This window comes from Calliopsis andreniformis, chromosome 3 (genome assembly GCF_051401765.1).
Source record: "Calliopsis andreniformis isolate RMS-2024a chromosome 3, iyCalAndr_principal, whole genome shotgun sequence".
Taxonomy (NCBI): Eukaryota; Metazoa; Arthropoda; class Insecta; order Hymenoptera; family Andrenidae; genus Calliopsis; species Calliopsis andreniformis.
The window spans coordinates 5235357-5251246 of record NC_135064.1 but is presented as its reverse complement, the minus strand read 5'-3'; the positions used below and the strand labels follow the sequence as shown (position 1 = coordinate 5251246).

General features: G+C 33.0%; 2 protein-coding genes across 2 annotated transcripts; both read right to left on the bottom strand.

The window, feature by feature from the left end:
* Positions 1-1515: 1515 nt before the first annotated feature.
* LOC143177257 (uncharacterized) lies at positions 1516-8798 on the bottom strand (the record flags this gene model as incomplete). The annotated part of the gene is made up of 11 exons (XM_076375120.1): positions 1516-1581; positions 1665-1734; positions 1947-2174; positions 3076-3235; positions 3318-3431; positions 3499-3580; positions 4967-5138; positions 5217-5298; positions 5381-5473; positions 7445-7826; positions 8598-8798. Coding segments are annotated over 11 exons (1650 nt in total), but the record flags the coding sequence as incomplete, so codon positions are not given.
* A 540-nt stretch (positions 8799-9338) lies between these two features.
* Positions 9339-15466, bottom strand: Spt5 (Transcription elongation factor subunit Spt5). Its single transcript, XM_076374715.1, has 11 exons — positions 15132-15466; positions 13377-13459; positions 13024-13279; positions 12722-12954; positions 12150-12648; positions 11723-12074; positions 11056-11642; positions 10626-10978; positions 10136-10537; positions 9888-10063; positions 9339-9756 (listed from the first exon to the last, which is right to left on the bottom strand). The coding sequence occupies exons 1-11, from the start codon at positions 15353-15355 to the stop codon at positions 9523-9525; spliced, it is 3399 nt and encodes a 1132-aa protein (XP_076230830.1). The 5' UTR covers positions 15356-15466; the 3' UTR covers positions 9339-9522.
* Positions 15467-15890: the final 424 nt, after the last annotated feature.

The window sequence follows — 15890 nt, the reverse complement described above, 5'->3', positions numbered from 1 at the left end:
GTTTAATTTCCTTATTTTTAATTTTCGTTTTACTTTGATATCTAAAATCAAATATCACAAGGTGTGAGATATTTTAAGGGGCGATTCTATAAGACGAATGCTAAAGACATGGTAAAGAATGCTAAAGAATGCTAAAATTATTGAAGAAATCTTAAAATACGTGTGAAGTAGGAATGTCTGACTCGCAACTTATTCTATTTACTTCGCAGTAGAATAACTCCAAAATCAGACACATTTCACATGAATTTTAGACGTTTTTACAACAATTAATAAATCGAGAACAAAGCTCCTAACATAATTTTGTTATTCTAGATTCTTGTCCTATTTTGACGTATAAAAGCACCAACTAAAATATCTAACATCAGTTGTCGAACACCCTGTATAACACGAAAGATAATTAAAAAAAGGTCGGGTCCCATTGATTGATATTAGAGACGTAATTGACTCCAATAAATTCAATATTTCGAAACTTGATACTGATTAGTATACAGACAAAATTAGTTATTTTTAGCAATATATACTTCGTGTCAGTACACACTAACGTAGAATGAACAGAATAAAATGTTTATTTCATATAATCAAATATTTATTAATTCTGAATAACTTATTACTATAAAATTTTAAAGTATAGTTTATGATAAAGTTAGAAATATTTAAAACGTTTAAAAAAATATTTAATAAAAATCTTTAAAATTACTTATTTCGGCAATAGTAAAAAGAGTATTTATAGTAGTAGTCTTCAGTCTACTCAGGCTAAACATGTCATCCATGTATCTAAAAAGTGGCACAACTTAACGAACAATTGAACTTCGATATTCTCTAGTTTATTTCATGAATTCTTCAAATAAATTATTGTTTACATAATACAGATGACAAAATCATTTATTACAAATAGCGAGTAACTATTCTTTAGACTTTAGACTAATAAAATTAGCTTTTCTCAAATTATAAATTTCTCAAAAATTTCTCAAAACATTCATCTCCTTGATTGATTTTATTTGTTTCCCTAAAAGCATTCTTTTTTAACATACTTTTCAAATACGTGTATAATATATTATTCGTTTGTGAAGAATTGTTAATTATTATTAATATTGATACTACAATAAAAAGTAACGTACAAATTAATGAAGTATTAACCCTGCAAAGACTTCTACATACTCCTAACGACCCTTATTTTATTCATCTATTCTATTATCAAAGTAATTTAAAAATTTCTTTTTTTTTCTATAAGCAGGAATCAGATCGTGTCACTGTCTTTTACAAAAATGGTCAAGAAAGAATACAAGAAGAATTTTTCGATAATAATAAATATTATTCTAAATATTAAGATTTTTGTTTGAGGCACCTGCAACCTCACAGTGTTACTTACGCCGAAAAATAAAAGGGTTCTAAGGTTAAATATGTTTCTACAAGAATTGATAATAAAGTGAAACATGGGTTTATTTCAGATGGACTCACTTTTATTTATTATAACATACACTTTAGGATAGATAAATGGTATTTAATAAATATCTATTATCTTGGTTTTCCAGGACTTTCTGTATTCGTGGTTAATGAACTGTCAGAGCTATAGTGAACACTCTGTACAAATTAAAATTAAGTATAAATTACTTCTAGCAAATTACTTTACGAAGTGTGAAATTTCAATACCAATTGTTAAGTACCTTGATAGGTAGACGTTCCTTTCGGAAGCTAGAGAAAGTTGCTGAAACGGATTTAGTAAATTTTCTTCTTCTGAAAAAGAAGTATTCTTATTTAACACACATTAGAAAAATTATTTTTTACAGATTTTATTGCCTTGATTATAAAAACTAATGCAATACATGAAAACTACAAAATTACAAGCATGACTATATATTCTTCGGTAAAAGACAGTTTCAATTTTTCAAAAGCGAAAACAAAATTTTTAGCGCGTTATTAATCAATTCAGGAACAACAATACTCACTGATAACTTCTGTTACTATGGCTAACATCGACCGTGTCCTTGCTGGTATAACTGATTGCAGCTAAACACCGCTCTTCATCGGTGCAGAGGTCCTGACAGCTTCCCTGACACTTGCCAAATTTGCTTTTCCAATAGTCCTTCAATTTTTGTAATAAACCTGGACGAGGGACTTGCGTCGGACACGTGTCCGCTTCACAATATTCCTTATTTTCATATAAAACAGCAACACTAATATTTGAGAAAAGGTAACCACAATACAGCTAAGTAATTTGTGAGAAATAAATTTTTGCTTAATGATTGCTATGTTAAAAATTAATATGTAACAATATTCTAATATACATGGTGTTTGATTGTAAAATTTTAAGGGGTGATTCTACATAACAATTTAAGACGAAAATGAAATCTGAAAATGAAAATGTCTGACTTGGGACTTATTCTACTGACAATGCTGACAATGAGTCTGACCCCGGTTACTGCACGCCAGTAGTAGAATAAATCCCAAACCAGACACGTTTTAACACGTTGACACCAGACACGTTGTTAACGTTTTTGCAATAATTAATAACTCTAAAACGAAGCCTCAAACTCAATTTTATCATTCTTGGTCTTCATTTTATTTTAACATATAGAACCACCTCTTAAAAATTTTAACATTTGTTCTCAAACACCTTGTGTAATTCTTATACAGTACAAATTATACTCTATACTCCATACAATACGAATTTGATTAAAATTCGAATCATGATTTAACACTTTAACGTACGTCATACGAACTTCTTTACTTGGCTTGTTAAATATGATTAATTTCTTTCTATTCATAGTTAAAATCTGAAAATATTGTAACTAGAGGTGTAAAGTGAATAAGTGGGACATTCATGTATTGCCAGTCAACAATACGGGACCACACTTTAAAAAAAGTGTAAACATTGCGCTCTAAAAATTCAGTTTATAATAAAAAACATAATAGCAGCCAACACATGAAATGGAGATAAACACTAGATATATTGTTGTAAAATTAATTCATACTAGTTAGCAGCTATAAAAATAATAAAAAGTCAGGTGGTCCCATGTTTTTGGCCGTCATTATAATTTATAAGAACAATGATGAAAGTCATTGAAGAAATCGTACGGAGGATACTGCGGTTCACATGGAACGCTTTCGTCTGAATGTTTTCTGAGGAATCTGTAACACACCAGGCTTAGACCGACCAGCAGCCACACCAACAACGCACTCACTAGAGCAATCGATATCAATTCTGTCGTTCCCAGCGTGACTCCTGTCTCCTCGTCTAAATTTGACAAGAAAAGGTAACGTTAGAGGTCAAACTTGTAAAAAAATCTAAGTTAAAACGGAGCAGCTTTCTATTTTACCTTGGTAAAGTGGTAGCAAGCCTTCCTCAGGCTCGGCAGTCGGTTGTTCGCCTATTTTGGGCATCATCTGATAGGTACCGCTTTTTCCCCACTTCGACAGACTGGTACTCAACCCTGAAACAGAGAGATGACCTTAAAGAAAATTGTTGATTCGAAGAAAGAACGACATGGTCATATGTACCTGACTCTTCCAGAGTGGCGATCACCCTCAGAACGCCACCGAATGCTGGATACCATTTGTCGTCATCAAGGTGTCGCTGTACCTAGATGTCATACATACGTGTATTGTGTATTTATGATTATTGAAAATAAGAGAAAAGAACATTTCAGCCGCTTAGATGCCACATTAACTAAATTCATAAAAGAAAAAGTAAAAAAAACTTACGGTACGATAGATAATGTATTTTAAAATTTAGCTTAAAGTAGTCAACCAAAATAATCGACTATAGTGAATTGTTTAAGAAATAATTGGTTTTGTGCTTAAGATATTGAATTCTTGATAAAGAACCTAAAATTTATCGTAATGAATTCAGAAATATGTTAAATATTATTTAACAGCTATAAATAGTTTTATTATTTTATGACAGTAGATGTAACTATGCAATTAAATTTTTCAACTTCTAAAAAGTTGCTGTCGGCTATTAATCATGTGAGTTGATAATAAAAATAAAATTTCTACAAAATCTGATCAGTTTAGCTGAGCCGGTTCATTTTAGAATATCTGTGTTTGCATACAAAAAGGTGGAAATTTAAGGGTTGATTCTAGACATCAGAAAAGACGAAAATCAAGATTAATGAATTGACGTTTATATCTTTCTTTCTTAATTAAGTATTTAAAGCTATGTTCACATTAGGCAAGTTTTAGTCGAGCAACCGAGTTGATCAACCTAAAGTCGATCAAAACTGTCGTTTCAACTGGATTGAAATTGGGTTTACACGGACAACTTTGACCGACTTAGTTGCCTAACCGAAAGTTGTCTAATGTAAACATAGTTTAAAGAAACCAGTGACGTAAAGTCGTAAATCATAGCCATTGACGTAAACAGACACTTGTCTTTTAAACAGATGTTATTAAACAGGATTCTTGTCCTGGACAGTAGCTATGATAATCGTTACTCTCCATAATCCGATACCTGCCACTGACTTCATACCGTCAATGGTGTTATTCCATTTGCTAGAAACGCCTGTAATTGACAAACTAAGGCCAATTGTAATTTCATGATTCTTAGCTTTCATCTTATTTTCATGTCTAAAATTATCGCTTCAATTTTCCCCAACGGTAGCCAAATACCCTGGTACATGCATATGTATGTATTATTAAAGATCTTAATCTTCAACAACAGACTATTTCACTTCTCCTTACTTTCACACTCATATTTAAAATTATAGCAATCATACAGATTGTAAAGGACTATTTTTTATTATTTACCTTACTTTATCTTTTACTGCGCACATCCAAATTCACGTTTGTTTCACTTTTATTTTTTATTTTGTGCAACACACTAACAACATAACAGTACAAAACCATTAAAGACATAAAAGTGAAACAAAGTTCTTTTCTCAGAAAGATAGGATACAAATTTCAAATACTGTCTAATAAAAAGGCTGACGAAGATTGCCACTTTCAATTACAGCGACTCACAACGTACGGATTGCTGCAGCCAAGTGAAGAACTCCCTGTTAAACACTTGCAGTTCCGTTTTCACTTTCGACTTCAAAGTGATGCACTTCACGCTGGCAACGTAATATTTAACCAGCGCGAAAGCTGACTGTTCAGTGTATAATGACTGCAAGCTGTCCTTCTTAAATGGCAACGCGATGCTGAATGAAAGGAAGAATTCTTCTTTAATAGCATTCGTATTGTTCAGCGAACCAGAAAGAGTAAAAAAAATTCGATACCTATTCGGTTCTTCATCGTTGTCCAAAAAGGGAAGGGGAATGATGACTGATTCTTCGCCCCTCGTTGAATCATCTTTGTATCCTTGGAACAAGGTGATATTAAAAAATTTATAAATGTTAAGGGACACGTTTGCTGACACTTGACTTTATTTTGACTAGCTCACCGGGATTCTTTTTGGTTGGTTTGTGCTTTGGTGCAAGCCTTTTTTTCTTTTTGGATGTGACATGCTGAAGGTCTGGATTATTATTAGTCGAAGCTAGGAAATAAGGTACAAGGGAATTAATTAAAAGATAATGAAATTGAAATTACAAATTTAACAAAATGTGCATACGGAAATCTATACATTAAATTTGATAGCTTTAACATATTCAACGCCGACTTATTTCGACAAAATTATCTTTAATCGTCTCAAATGTGTTAAAAATGTATTGAAAGTCTCGAATGTGTTAAAACAGAAATGTTTAAAGAAGTGAGCAAAAGTGTTTAAAGAAGCGATTTGGAAGCTGGTGCGCTTTTTTGACTCCCTAAGCTGCACCGAATGGAAAGCTTATTGTGGTAAAAACTGTAGTACGTAGCATGCAAGATAATGTAAGATTCGTTGATACGATGCAAAGTTATAAAAAAAAATCTCAAGGGGTGGTTTAGAGGCAAGAGAGCTACACACTTCCCAGCTTTACACAATATAGATTCTTTTGTTTTGTCTACAAATTCTAGTGACAAAATCCTAAACTAGAACATACATAAGAACGCAATCGCACTCAAATAAGAAAAATGTCTCAATAGTTGACCATGTCCCAGTACCTGAACACTAACACTAATATTATTTAATTTTAAGCTTAAATTTTAATGTAATTATAAAACAAAGAATAGCATCATAAAATAGTATACTCAACTACTGTACATCATAATTCAAGTGTCAAAACATACATTTTTAATATCAAAACAGAAACACACGCTGACGTATCAAATGTCAAGAAAAGTGGACCAAAAGACATTCTATTATAGTCAATCAATTCCCTATTTCTTCTAATTGTCAACTTATCTGCAACGCTTAATACGAAATTAGGGATTCTTCGCTAATTTGTAATCTAAACGATAGAGAACCACGCGGAATCTGTGAAAAATATTCATTTTACCTCTGTACCGTTACAAATGCCAAATTCCCAATAGCACAATATTCTAACAACGCATAGTACAGCATAAAAATAAAAAATTCAGCAAAAGAAAATGTTTAAGAATTTATTACCACTAAATAATACCTAACTATAAATTCTCTGAATCGGCGAAAGATTTAATCTTAAATAAAAAAATAAAAGTGTTCAAAACGCGTACATTCCTTTTATAACTATAAACTTTCTATAAAATTTGAATATAAAATAATATATGTAATAACTGGAGTTAAGACTACTCTAAAAATTGTTTCAGAATTGAAAATTATAAATAAAACACAGTTTAGTTTTAACGAAAAATGCTTTCTTGTCTGAAGTATCTCAATTTGGAATAAATTTAATAAAAATTAAAAAGATATTGTTATTTATCTCTAACCCAGTGGACTAAATTGCACAGAATTAGAGAATCTATTACTAATCACCTGCAATGTACACGATACATTCTTTATATTGACAATGCTAAGAAAAAAATATAAAAATACGATTACTGTCATATACAGATATATGTCACATTATTAAACGAAAGTTGTATTATTTGTGTTCACTAAGTCAATGGGTGATAATAATAATAATAATAATAATAATAATACTATGAATACATAAGCTTGTAAAAATAAGTAATAATAAAAAATAAAATATATTCAAATATAATAAAGCAAAATTTTAATCAAAACCCACATATTCGAATGCAAAGTAGATAACGAGTTTTATATTTCAGTTTAATTGGACCCAGAATCCGCCATTCCGAATCCGCTGTCGATAATTTCTTTTCAAAAAATTATAACGTGTAGCATTTTAAAAATGTTTATATAAATTTATACTTACTTGCAAAATATTCTAAAATGTATTCAGTTTGTAATATTGAAGCTATTAAATCATTTCAACTAGGAAATCCAAAAAAAGTTAATAATTTAAATAAATATTACTATTTCCTCTACTATAATTGATTGTACCATGAATAAAACCAATGTTTTTTAAATTCATTCGTAACAATTTTCCTCAAATGGCTAAAATTCGTCTGAATAATCCAAGAGAGGAAACGGAACAAATGTTCTTACATTCAGGGTAGGTAATAATCCCTTCACACGCAGCAGACGTTCTTGGCGGTGTAATCACAATCGGCTGAATTTTCCCATGGCCGATTTCCCAGGAAGGCTTTAGCCATCCGACTCCGTTGCTCCGCAGAAAAAGCTTCAGCTCGTCGTGTAACTCGAACAGCTTCTTCACATTTCGATACTTTATGTTGCCGGCATAATAGGAGTGTCTGGTGAGCGGCAATATGTAAACTTGCAAGTAGCCACCCATACTGTCTGCCAAGGCTTTCAACATCAGGTGCTTCGTTTTTCCTATCGACAGCTTACGCACGCTCTCCAAACAAATATGAAAGTAATCCATCAGCAGGGCGATATACTGATCATTCTCATAATTCAGAACTTTCACCTGGGTTAGATGAGACGGACTTTTTTCACAAACCGTTGATGAAAGAGGAAAATAAGTACGTGGTCTTTTAAAGAGGATACACATAGTGGTATTTCAGTTCACACTATAACTTTGTTTAATACGTTGTAACTGATAATTATTAAGTGAGCAAAGAGATACTACTGTAATATAATGATTAGAACAAAAACAATTTGTTACTCAAAGCCTCTGAGAAATCTCTACTATAGGGTTGGTTTTGAATTATTTCTCCCTATTTCATTTACTTTCACATCACTCTAGACCTTCACTTGATGTACATATTAAGTTCATATAATAACTTCTACAAATATGATGTCATAAAAGCAAAATACTATTTTGATATTAAAAGATTTACTTATTAATATTAAGATATTGTAATGCAGTAAGATTCATTTCAGTTTACATAACAGACAGTGAACATGATTATAAGTATAAATCTTAATTACACTATCAACAGATCTAGCATTTTGTTGGATAGCCAAAATATCATTGAAACATTTTTTACAAAATACAGATGCATCACAATGATTCCAAAAATATTACTTGTAGAAACTAAAGTGATAAAACTAAAGTGTGGGGAATAATAAGAAGAATAGAGTTATAACTCATTCTCATCTAACTTAAAAATTTTAATTTGATTATAAAAAGTAATCAACTTAAAGAAATAACACAAAAGGTTTAAATATGGTAAAGATTAAATTATGGACTACAGACATTACAATATTTAACTAGTTAAGGTTAAGCCAAAATTACCTTTGGCAATAAATCTTGGAACATCCGTCTACTGTTCAACATAATATATTGTTCTGTGGTCCAGCAATGTCTAACTGAATCGCTTTTTTCAAATAACACCGTGCCGACATTCTGTTCATGTTTCAAATTACTGACACCCATCACCCTAATAGCATACCACAAAAAGTACAGTCCAATGATACCAATTTTTTGTTCTAGGTATCAATTAACTTAATCCCTTTTAAGTTTATGACATTCAATTTTCACAAATAATGAAGATAATGTGATGTCAGTAGCGTTATTGGTTAAGTACCTTTTTATGTTAACGAGAGTAGTCGTCACAAGCAACAGCAGGAACCATAGGAGGCATGCTTTCATGCTCCGATCAATGAATCCCGGATATAGATCACTGCTATTTTTCGTTGCGAAATTCCGGAAAATTTACACCGACTCCATGAGCATTCCTTGATCATTATTTCGCCAGTATTTGTTGGCATTTATCACGTGACTAATTTCAGATTAATAAACCATCCAGTATGATTACTCTATAATTCTGAGGATCTTACATGAAATAAGTTATATCATTTCAAACAAACTATAAAAGTTAAAATTTGAATACAAAATTTCTTTTAATCTCATCCGATATATTAATATTAATGATATTTTTATACAAAACATTTTATAGATTTCATAATTTTTCTGAAAAGATGAAAATAACTTTTATGTCGTTACAATTACCACAGATAAAGGAGTTAGATAATCTTTACAATAATAATATGTATTTATTTTACATAATGTGTATACTACTCGAACATAACAGGCGAGTACAACGCGAAAAGATTTGTGTTAACGGAATTTTAATGTTGTTCTAATAGTTCTCACTATTATCGTTAAAACTGTCTTTCGCTTGTTATCTAATATCTTGAGATTGTCTTGGAATGAAGAATTATGCTTTCATTTTACACAAAAATCGCAGATGCAACATCTTCACTTCGTCTTTGTTCAGTTTTACTACACCTTCTTGATTATCTATAGACAGCAGTGTGCCAACAGCTTCTCTATCCTCTCCACTGATTACTTTAACTCTGTCACCTCGTGATGGAACAACTGGTTCTAGTTCCTCGCAAAGCAGATTCACGACTCTGTCTTCTACAGGGAGGAAAACCGCACACATGCCACCCTGTAAAAATATCAATGCCGTGTAACAATGCAGCAGAATTTTAAAACTAGAAAAGGTGACGGATCTCTAAACTTTCAAACATGAATCCAAAAATAATAAATAAATTGAAAAAATGAAAAAGCAGCACTTACGGATATTCCTCGAATAACACCCTGTTGTCCAGCAAGCGCAGGGTCCTGATGTGAATCTTTAATTCGAACTTCAATATCTGTAGTGTGCCATTCGGTTCCTCCTATAACTCCAGAACCCACACTACTATCTAAACCAGCACCAGGTGTTTGCGGATTATATGGACTGCCTCCAACTCCTTAAAAATCCACAGTTATAAATACTCGAAATCAAATTCCAAAAGAGACTGAACATAAAGACTAACACTTACCAGGTGTCATTGGACTATATCCCATTGGCGAGGGAGTTGCAAACGCTCCATGGGGACTTGTTGTATATCCAGTACCACTTGGTGAAGGGGTAGCTACATAACCCGCAGGACTAGGACTAGCAGTCGCACTTCCTGCTGGACTAGGACTTGGCTGATACGAACTGAAACTCTGCTCTGAACCGTACATTGTACCAGGTGTTTGTGGTGTAAACGGTCCACCAGTAGAAGGATAACCAGGTGCATAGCCTGGAGATCCACCTTCCTCCATACTGTAACCATCGAAGTCGTTTGTTCTTGCAGGAGTATTGGTGACTGCTGGATCCCAAGCACCTGATTGTCCTGGCGTACGCGAACCGTCATGGGAAGGAGTCATTGAACCATAATGAGGTGTACGGGAACCATCTATGAAGTTAAGAAATTAGAAGTGTATTAGCTCCCTTAGTTCACTGTCTATCATCTTTACGATATTCTATCTCTTCTCAATACTCACTTTCGTACATAGGCGTCTGTGAACCATGCATAGGTGTTTTCGATCCATCTCTGGCATACATTGGAGTCTGACCACCTGCGTTATAACCAGGTGTCCTGTTATGACTGCTGAAACCGCCATCTTTCATTTGTACGCCAACATTTGCGATATGTGATCTATCCACGGAAATAGTCTGACAAGTGGAGTGTAACTCTACACGAGCTGTTGTTTCAGTCGCATCTTTGACAATTCCAACGTTTCCTTTGTAAGGTCCACCTGTTATTTTTATTGTAGTTCCTATAAGTTCCCTGTTGCGTCGAGCTCCTCCACCACGGTCTCTACCTCTTCCACCGCCACCTCTTCCAAAACCACCTCTGTAAAAAAATGAAACCAGTAAGATTTTTTTTATATACATAAGTTAATGTAAAATATTAAGGAAGTAAAAACTAACCCGCTAGGATGCATCGGTGAAGCAATTCTGGGTGACATAAATCCTGCCACGGGCGACATAGATGATATATTGGACTTGTTTCCACCAGAAAGTTGCAAATGCCTTGTTTTGCACACAAATATTCCACCATTGTCCACAAACATGCGAGAATGTAGGAATGCGCAGCTTCTGTACAGATGTTTAATTTCGCCGCCTCTTCCAGCATGCGGCCCGTCTACGACTTTTACAATATCTTTCTTTTGTATAGTGTTTTGTTGAGAATCTAATGCCACTGCATTTCTGTTCTCTCGTCGTTTTGTGAGTCCTTGTGGCCTTGCCTCGATTACTTTTCCATGCATGGAAAGTACATGAAAATTCTCACGTTCCAATCGAACGATTACTCCTACTGTTTGTGCGTCTAATTGAACTAAATCACCCCATTGAAATTGACCTAAACTGTCTACACCAGTTGCCATATCCGAACATAGCTGCAAGTCTCTTGGGAGGACCTCCAATTCATGCATCGATAAATCCGAAAATAAAACTACTCTATTCTGTTCTACTCGGACTATAAGACCAGTATCACCTTCGTATCTTCCTGCTACGACCTTGAAATATTTAAATCAGTTAGGTTATCAATTTATGACAAATTCTTTCTATCAATTTCTTTTGTATCTTTAATTTTTACCTTAACGTGATCCCCCATAGTGAAATATTTTCGCAATTCTGACGCTTGAAATTCTAATGCTTCTTTAAGTTCTTCATGCTTTGGCATAACCATTATCATATTCCCATCTATTGAAACGATTTTTCCTTGCAAATTTATCAATTCACCCTCGCACACTTCAACATTATCTCCTGTGCTGAAGGAATGGGTTACTGCTGCATCGTCTTTATTACCAGAAAGACCAGTTCCTGGGCCTCCACTTAAATCTATTTCAACACCTTCTGGAGCTTCTTCAAACCTCTCTAATTCAGAAAGTGTTGGTTTTACTCCTTCCGCAATAATTGCACTTGTTGTAAAATTTTTATACAAGAATCTGGAACGAAAACGTGCTGTTACCAAACACAAGAATATTAAGCGATAAAGTAGAATAATTCATGTCGAAACATACCCTTTTCTGCTATATCGGTTTCCTTCGAAAATTAGGAAATCACCATCGCTGGTAACTTCTCCACCAATAGCACGAATTGCTTCAGGATCAAATGGCTTTGCTGTTGGTCTTCTTTTCTTTTTACGTTTTAAAGCTTCAGATTCGCTTTGTGCAGTCCTCAAAGCTCCACGAGGTCTTGTATAATCAATTCTGGGTAATAGTTTCAAATGAACCTGATTCTGTGCCAAATCAACATAATCCACCTGAGCTATATCATCTTTATAAATTCCACGTTTTAGTCTGACCCATTGTTTTGCTTTCAGGCCTGTCTGTTCTTTAACTACACGTAATACATCAGTCATTTCTTTAATTGGTACCATCTGTTGTTTCCAAACACCCATTCTCAAATTTCCGACATTTTCAATAGCAGCTTTCACATGCGCCTGTTTGTATGCTTCTATGTATATGTAACCCTTCACACCTTCAGGTGCAACGACAGATTTAATCTGCAGAGGTTCATCTAATAAATTAAAATACATGATTAAAAATAATGACGTATTTTTAATGAAGTAGACAGATATTTAGCTACATACTTGAAAACTGATAAGTTATGAACTTCCTCATTAAAAGAAGTACAGTTGCTTTTTCTTCTCCAATGCGACATTTCACCATCCACAGATTTGGATCTTTAACTCCTGGTAACAGAGTCTGTTGAGTAATCTCATCGCTCATTTCTTCACCGCCATCACCAAAATGGCGAGCAGCTACAGATTCATCAGCATATTTCTTTCTTAAGTACTCCTCTATTTCGTCTTCTTTTTGGGAACTAATATTACGAATATTAGCTTAGATATAAATGGTTTCAAAAATGTTGTAAACATGTAGATGTACTTACTCCCAAAGACTGGTGCCTCTACGCCTTCCTTCAATCTCTCTTGCAGTGGGACCCAGTTCATCAACTTCATTTCCCACAATACCGATCTCTTGAGCACCTTCTTCCCATTCCTCATCATCTTCAACTTCATCATCTACTTCAGCCTCATCAATAATAAAGCCACCATATTTATCTTTTTTCTTTTTCTTCCGAGGTCTATCATCATCCTCTTCTTCTTCTTCTTCATCATATTCACTGGTCCCATCCAAATCTTCACCTACATTGATACAAATATAAAAAGTAATGAAAAAAATACATTATACATATTACATATCTTATGGTTTCAGTGTTTTTATAATGCATTACAACTTTACCTTCAGGTTCCTCCTCAGGTTCTCCCAATTCTTCATCTCCAGATCTTGCTTCTTCTGCTTCATCTGCTCTACCATCTTCTGAACTAAAGATTTAATAAATTCTAATAATTTCTAATAAATATAATTCTTATATACATTTTTCTTTCAATTATTCATTAGAATACTTAATGTAAAAATGAAAACAAGCTTGTTTTTGTAATTCTATATATGTATACATAGTAGTGTCTGATTATTTGTAACCCCAATTTCTTTCTAAAATGCAATAATGAGAAAACCGACATATTATACAATTTGACCTTTATTGGATAACAATTCTTTATATATAATTTGTCTCTGGTTTTAGACTTTTATTAATTTGGTTCAATCTTATCAATTCTCATGTAATATACGACAGACTATAATATCATATTATACAAATGATAATTAGATAAAGATGTTGCTGCAATGGTCTAAATGTAATTAAACTTCAGAAGTCCAAAATGTTTGTAGAAATAAACTCAGCTATCCTACATCCGAACTAATATGTCAGAATAACAAAGAAATATTTCTTTGAGACAATTGTAATTGAAACAAATAATATTTCAAATAGTTATTTTAATACAAAATTTATAGAAAAAGTATTTAAAATAACTATTTTATTTATTAAACATAAAAGTACTATTTTATTAAAAAGTAACATATCTAAAATACTTTCAGAATGACAATAGTGAAATAATAAGGATAACAATATAAGGAAGAACAAGAGGACATGTGGAAAATGAATATGGTAGGAAAAAAAAACATAGTATGTAAGCAAAATAGAGCAAAACTGAATGAAAAGAATGAATGCAGGTGCTGAAAAAAAGAATAATGTCTGAGATAAAGTTAGAGCAAATAAGGAGAAAAGACAAATGAATTCGACTTTTGACATAATAAAACTAAATGAGATGCATATAAATTCTTTGTAGCTCTGTCCATATTTCTGAAGGAGATGAATATCTATACATTCATTTATTTTATGAAATAAATATTTCACTTCCACGGAATATGATAGCTGAGTGAAAATAATAAATGTCATGTGGCTAGAATGTAGAAATATCTCAACTGCTACTCCATCTGTGTGCTTGACATATAACCGTTATTAAAAATAACAGAGCGAAATAATACTTGTCAAAGGAAATATTTCAATTATGACTATTTCTATCAATCTATTTCAAATATTCTCTAGTTCTGGTCTACATAAGTTTTCGCTATAAGAATCTTAAGGTATGAACAATTATTGTCATGTCACACGAACACACGTTACATACCATAGCAAATCCATAATATGAGCCAAGGTTTTCCTCTTGTTTTGGATCTATCTTGCTATAATATGAAACAAATTTATTACAGTATGTAGTGATTTCACGTGACATGACAATAACGTGTTTGTACCGTTAAGAACCTCCAAAAATAGACATACTCCTGTCTGAACAGCTGAAGGTTCCAATCAACAATCTACTCCAATGCATTTGTATCACTAATAAACATAAGGTATTTTTACAGCAAAATTTTAGTATTAACTTCAATGTATCATTACTGCGAAACAGGAACTAGTTCGACAGAACCTTTTATGACGCATTTGAGTACTCTTCTATCCCTTAGAATGTTTAATTGTCGATTGGGGACATTTCCTATGTATCAGACTTGAATACAACCTTGATTACAATGAATACTATCAATTAGCAAGTAAAGTTCGATTATTCATAAAATTCATTTTACAAAAATTTTATTTACCCAGAGGCAGACCGAGAACGAGATCGCGATCTGGAAGGACTTCTAGATCGTGATCTGGAGGGGCTTCTGCTGCGAGAAACGCTTCGTGATCTCTCACCAACGCTGCCACCATCGCTGCCAGCTGCGGACTTAACTGATCGATTCTCCTCTTGTTCGCTTTCGCTACCTCCTCCACCTCGATCATTTTCGTTGTCAGACAAATTACTTGCTTCTGAATCTGACATTTTGCGTAATATTTAAGCAAATCTTAATTACAAATCATCAAACACAATACACGACACGCCATTCGAGTCATTGAGGCGCACAAAGCACTGAACAACCAGAGACTCTATGAACAACTAAATACAAAATACGTGAAATTATACCTCAACTGCGCCCTCTGTACTACTGTGGCGACTCTTCCATATTTTCATTTCCACACATTGACGTTAGCGGATTTCAAATTTTATTTCTTGCAGGTGAAGAACTCAATTTCCACACCCGTTCTAGTTTTCGGACACTAAATTAATTTTTTTAATATTTGAAAAGAAATATATAAAAATTATATAACTTTTATGTATATATACACGTAAATAAAATCTAAAATTTTATTTAAAAAAATATAATGATTGAGTTACTTCATATTTCCTTCTTAATTTAAAAAGAAATTAATTTAATATGCGGAAACTGGATTCTTCGTCTAACTCCAATAAGCGGCAGAGCCAATAGTCCAATAGCATGTCAGAAACGAACAATTTCGAGGTATCGATAAGGAGAAGA